At 46.2% G+C, this 6,319-nt stretch overlaps 1 protein-coding gene and 1 pseudogene across 1 annotated transcript; both read right to left on the bottom strand.

Moving 5' to 3' along the window:
* Positions 1 to 1,935: 1,935 nt before the first annotated feature.
* Positions 1,936 to 3,031, bottom strand: LOC123100335 (thaumatin-like protein; annotated as a pseudogene).
* Positions 3,032 to 3,477: 446 nt separating this feature from the next.
* Positions 3,478 to 4,696, bottom strand: LOC123100336 (putative cyclin-dependent kinase F-2). Its single transcript, XM_044522276.1, has one exon. The coding sequence runs from the start codon at positions 4,647 to 4,649 to the stop codon at positions 3,696 to 3,698; it is 954 nt and encodes a 317-aa protein (XP_044378211.1). The 5' UTR covers positions 4,650 to 4,696; the 3' UTR covers positions 3,478 to 3,695.
* Between the last annotated feature and the right edge of the window lie 1,623 nt (positions 4,697 to 6,319).

Below are 6,319 nucleotides of genomic sequence, written 5' to 3' on the forward strand. Positions count from 1 at the left end.
TGGAACCCGTTGGTTATGGGATGTTTTGCTTATGTTCTAGCCTCTTTTGGCAACCTTGGTTCTTGTCTGTACTCGGACCCGTGTTCTTCCGTTGCATGAATGTTGTAATGTTTGTTCATGTGACCTCTGATTAGTGTACAACTATGTTATCATATGGGCATACGTTTGCCCTATTGTACATTCTATTAAGAGAAAAGTATACTTTTCGTCCCTCAATTCTTGGCGGAGTCTAGATTTCGTCCCTCAACTTCAAAACCGAACAACTTGCACCCTTAACTATTGAAATCGGACAAGATTCATCCATGTTCACGGTTTTGACCGGTTTTGGTGCTGTCCCACCCCGGTTTTGACCGTGCCGACTAAATACCTGAAGTTTAAAAGGTATGCAGATTTGAAACAAGTATGCGAATTTCAAAAATAATTCATGGATTTGAAAATAATAATTGGATTTTATAAAATTACACAAACTTGGGAAACATATGCAGATTTGAAAAAAAGTATGCAATTTGTTTTTAAAAAACAGATTTGAAAAAAGTACGCAAAATTTAAAATAGTTCATGGATTTGAAAAAAAAGTATTTTTATTTTTAAAAAAATTATGCGATCTTGCAAAAACAACGCGGATTTGAAAAGAGTATGTGAATTGCAAAAAGTTCACGAATATGAAAAAATACGTGAATTTGAGTCAGAGACGGTTAAAACCGGGGTGAGTCAACACCAAAACCGGTCAAAACCGAGACCGGGGATGAACCTTGTCCGGTTTTAGTAGTTGGGGGTGCAAGTTGTCTGGTTTTGAAGTTAAGGGACCAAATTTAGACTCCACCAAGAGTTGAGGGACGAAAAGTATACTTTTCTCTTCTATTAAACTCTTCTATCTTGTTTAGTTGTACTTGTTGTGATATTACATCTTTGTTCGCCGGCATATGACAGTGCATGTATATGAAATCATATGTTGGGGTGACCAATATGCGCTTCTAGCATTGGCAAGGATTGCAAAGTATTTGTTGACGCTAGGACCGCATGTTGGGCGTTACAAGTTGGTATCAAAGTAGTACCGACCGTAGGATCCCTTTGTTGGTCGTTGTTGATTCTAGAAAGAAAATATATTTTGGTAGTTACTTATTATGTAGTTTCCGAAGAGTAGAAATTCTATCTCCCTTCTGTCCTCACCGTCCTCAAGGAAGTGTGACGTAAGTGTTTTATCTATCATCATTTATCTTTCAAAAATTATTTAAGTTCTGGCAGGCTTCAAAATCGTTACGATATCAACTGGAATGGCGGGATTTCTTTTGATGCCCCTGTCCGTTGTGGTCATAGTCCCAGGAAATTGACGCACCAAGAGATTCTTACGATTTAGGTGCATGTGCAACAGTTGCTATTGTTTCAGTTTCATTATCCAAGGATGCGGGTTTTCGAATACTATTTGCTGGCAGTAGTCTGGAGTTGTACACATTATGGCAATTAACATTGAGCATAACTTGAATAGGCACAGTAAAATGAATGGAACTTGTTTAACCGAATCCTTCCTTGGTTTGGTCAAGTCAAGGTTTAGATTAGTTAGAACCCCACTCTGCTCTCGGAACAAATATCAACTCCAACAACATCACAACACAATATATGAATGAAAAGACACCATCAGAGCCACTTAGATTCATCTTGAACATGTGAGAAACATGCTATGTACTCAGGCGTGGTTGCCGGCGCCATGCCACCTTTTGTTTTTTGGATCGCGTTTGTGTTTGTTTGATTTCTACCTTTTTCATCAATGAAAATCAGAGCCTAGCTGTTTTCTCGTCAAAAAGGAAACTCAAGGCAATGCAGATAAAATCAAACCAAAATCATCAACTGCAATAACAACATGTCAAAGAAAACAAGAGTTAATCCCACGAACGACATGCAGTCGCAAAAAGAAAAGAACGACATGGCGAAGTGCACCTTAGCCTCTAAATAGTACATGTATTTATTTTTTGCGGCAAATAGTACATGTATTTTTTTTGCATGGTAATATATGTCTCCAACACAAAATATTACACACCGCAGGTATAAATACCTATACGGAGTCTAAAAAAAATACATACGTAGCACAGTCCTGGGCTGCTGCACGCACTGCTCAAACCTGGGCCACGATCGCCCCATCTGGACGGGCAGAATGTGACCACGTACTCCTGCGCGTAGACGTAGCTGTAGTAGGCCGGGCAGGCGTCCCTGAAGAGCCGCGAGTAGACGCTGCCCCGGCACGTCTCCGCGGCAGCAGAAGGCGTCCAGGCCGAAGGCCAGGCACGCGCTCCTGCACGCCACCACCGTTGCCTTCTTGCCCGTGCCGCTAGTGACCTGCAGCTCCGGCGGGCACACCGCGTTCACGTTCTTGGCGCACCCGGCGATGAAGCAGTCGCCGCTGCGGTTCGCCGGCCTGGTCCACACGGCCACAGGGAGGTTGTACCCGTCCACCACGCTCACGTCGTAGGAGCTCCCCTTGCTCTGGTCCTCGTGCAGGTTCCCCTCGACGAGGGTGGCGGGAGGGGCGCCGACGGACCCGTTGCAGGCCAGGCGCCCTTCACAGTCGCCGGTGAGGCAGCCGGTGCCTGGGAAGTTGCAGCCGGTGCGGCCCCAGAAGCGGCCGTTCCAGGTGGCCGGAGCCCCGACGCGCTTCGACTGTCCCGGAGGGAGGAAGAAACCGCCTGCGGCGAGCACGGGGTGGCCGGCGTTGGGCGCGACAGCCGGCCACACCGGGAATGGGCACTTGTTGGTTACGTGGAACGTGACGCCCCTTGCCATCAACACCGCCGGCCCTGCAGCAAAATGAAACGACGTACATGTTCAGTTCAACTTCAAACGCAAGGCCTTCATCACATTTCACAAGCACACTGATGAGTGGAGTCACCTGGGAGAGCCAGCACCAAGATGCAGGACAGAAGCAGAGGAGGAAGAAGAGCCATCTCTCAGCTCTGATCTGTTGAGTTGAGGAGACCTGAAATGAAGATGAACTTTGTGTTGAGCCGAGCTTTACATAGACTTGCAACTGCAGAGTAGAGGTGAGGATTGATCGAGCCTAATCTAGGACTAGGAGGAGGCACTTTGTGTTTGTGTGACTTGCAATGCAATGGAAGTAAAGCTGAGGCATGATGAGAGCCGAGACGCCTGCTGGGCCAAGAAAGCTTAGGATTTTTATGCGGATGTTCCCTTTTCCATTGTATCATCTGTTAGTGCCATCTTTTTTCAGTGGAACCTGTTACTGTTGTGCAGATTTCATGTGCGTTGCTCTGAACCGATGAAATCCAAGTTGCTAGTAGTAGAATATCCTTCTTAGGTTTGAGACATTCAGCATTTGTTTTTCTTCGTTGAACTTCACATCTATTTAGTCCATGCATCAACATCAGTTTTTTCAACCAGATTCAGAAGCTTTGCATATTCGGACCGGTCACAGAAAGCTCACCCAGATTCAGAAACTTGGCTTTTAGCAGATTCAGACATTGTTCGTTCAAACTTGGCCTTTAGCTCCATCATGTAATTTCCATGCTACTAACTGAGTAATTGATTCCTCACAGGATTACATGGCAAGGAACCCATAAACTAAGTTTGGGCCCTGCAACTAGTTACAGTACATAATAACACAGTAGCTAAGCTAAGTCAGTGGCACTGCAATGTACTAATAATTAACCAGTGGCACTGCATCTATCAGATGCTACATCAAACTAATTAACTCATCAGCGACACAAAGCCAGGGTGCTCTGCTCCTTTGGGCTTGCTGAACCACCTGTGCTCGAGCGCTTCCGCCGCCGTGATCCTCTCGTCGGGGTTGAAGGCAAGCAGGCAGGTCAGGACCTCACGCCCGGGTTCCGAAAGCTCCTCCAAGAACTCCAAATCCAGCTTCCCCGTAGAAGTGATCTGGTCTCGCAGCTTGTACATCTCGGCGAGCAGCTCCTCCTCTGTCTCCGCCACGAAGAGGGTCCCGCCGGTCAACATTTCCGCCATGATGCACCCAAGCGCCCACATGTCCACGGCCTGGCCGTAGTACCGGTTGCCTTCCAGCTGCTCCGGCGAGGTGTAAATCAGGGTGCCGACACAGCACTCCTCATAGGGCACTCCGGCCGGCTTCGCCCGCATTGCCGACCCAAAGTCACCAACCTTGAGCCCGCCGAAGAAGCCGACCAGGACGTTCTCCGGCTTAAAGTCCCGATGGATGATGCCGGCTCCATGTATCTTCTTCGCCGCGTCCAGGAGCTGCTCCATCATCACTCGGGTCACGTCCTCGGATACAGGCCTCCAGAGCGACTCGCGGAGGGTGCGGCCGTCGGCGACGAGCTCCATGACGAGGAACACATCCCCTGTCTCGGCGTCCGTCGCCACATCCAAGATCTCAAGAATCGATTCATGACCCCGGCACGCGGCAAGGCAGCCGGCCTCGCGGGTGATCGCGCGGATGTCAGGCGGGCCGTGCCCGCCGGCCCCGTTGCCGCGGACCCACTTCACGGCGACTTTCTTGCCGGTGCGGCGGTCGCGCGCCTTGAACACCTCGCCGTAGGTGCCTTCTCCAAGCACCTGAAGCTTCTTGTAGTCGGTGATGCTACCGAACGCGTGTCGGGGCTTCTTGCCGCCATGGACGCGCGGTTCTTGTCCCGCCGCCGGGCGCTTGCGGATGGCCGTCGACATGATCTGAGCTTAGAACGCGCGCCGAGAGCAGAGCAGAGGGGCGGGGATTCGTGTGCGTCGGGAGCAGAGGAGATCAAGGAGGATGAGAGGAAGGATCGAGGATGTTTATGGGCTGGCACTGGCAACGCGCGTCTCCGAGTTGGCGCGGGATTCAGACAGATTGCGTATGCGTCGCGTTTACGCGGGTGACGTTCGCAGTCGCAGGGACAACACACTTTGAAATCGCTTCGTCACCCGCAAGCCATCTCGTACGGGTTTTTCTTTTCGATCCATCCGGCCGTTCATCTTTCTTTTTCTTATTTTTTATTTTTTCTTTCACTTTTACTCTCTTTTTATTGCCCCCTTTCACTTACTTTTATTTCTTCTATTGCAAAAAGTACACGTTTTTCAAATGTTCAAACACTTCTTAAAAATTTAAGAATTCTTTTAACTGTGTGAACACTTCTTGAAATTACAGGAATATTTCTATAATATTGATGAACACGTATTTCCCACCAAATCAAGTTTTTGTAAATATGTGAACACTTCTTTTTCCCTTTTCTATATGAAAATATATGAATATTTTTACAATGTGTGAACACCTTTTTATAATACATGAAAATTTATTACAAAGGCATGAACACTTTTTAAAATTACATAAAGTTTTTAAAATGTGTGGACACTTCTTTTAGTTGTACAAACATTTTTTAAATACATGATAAACATTTTTAAATTACACTATGGACATTTTTTTAAAAAAATATGATGAATATTTTTTGAATGCACGCATGAACGTTCTTAACACACTATATAACATTTTCCTAAAATACATGGTCAACATTTTATTAGTACATGATGACCATTTTCTTAGTAGTAGTTGAAGAATTTTTCATATGTTTTTAAATAAAAAATATTTAACATATGTATAATTTGTAGAACATTTTCAAAATATCTCTACTATTAAAGTGGAGTCCATAGTCGTTTCGTTCGTTTTGCACGCATCCACTAATGTCTAAAAATTGTCTCAGTTATTGCCTGCCCAATCTCTGCCTCACCCACTGATGGTGTCCCGACTAGGGGGTCTCTCACCATGTCGTATCTCGGCCACGCGGGTTGGCCGATGACCCCTTTGTTGGTTCCAGCATGGGCCACATCGGGCGGCCAATGACGTGTAAACGGAAGGATCCAGAAAACTTAACGTATACTCTAGGAAACTTGATTTGTGGAGGACTCGGTTCCTCGTAGGTAGCTGACTAAGATGTTGTGACGCTATGCCCCCCGGTATCTATACAAATCGAAGGGCTAGGCTTGTAGAGGACACACAACAATCTTTTGGTAGGCATTTGTACTCTGTATTTACTCCAACACAATAAACACAAACAAGACCTAGGGTATTTTCTTTTTGAAAGAAAAGATAGACCATGATCTACCTTATGCATTAAAAAGGGGCAAAAACCCGAATGACGAAAGTCATATTACATGAAGGTGATGTGGGCGCAGCACAACATGTGCAGCAGGCCATCACCAAGCCTAACAAAAAACCAAAAGAGTGGATGGGGAAGAAATTAGGCAGGGTGGAAAATAGCAGCGTAGTTACACAAGGTAGTTCTGTCCTATTCTCTCCTAGCTCTATTTCTCCAGAGGTTTTTTTTTTTTGATAATCTATTTCTCCAGAGGTTAAGAAACTGATG

The sequence above is a fragment of the Triticum aestivum genome, chromosome 4D (assembly GCF_018294505.1).
Source record: "Triticum aestivum cultivar Chinese Spring chromosome 4D, IWGSC CS RefSeq v2.1, whole genome shotgun sequence".
NCBI lineage: Eukaryota > Viridiplantae > Streptophyta > Magnoliopsida > Poales > Poaceae > Triticum > Triticum aestivum.

Coding starts and splice junctions, on each gene's coding strand:
- LOC123100336 (XM_044522276.1), bottom strand. CDS start 4,649: ATGTCGACGGCCATCCGCAAGCGCCCGGCGGCGGGACAAGAACCGCGC.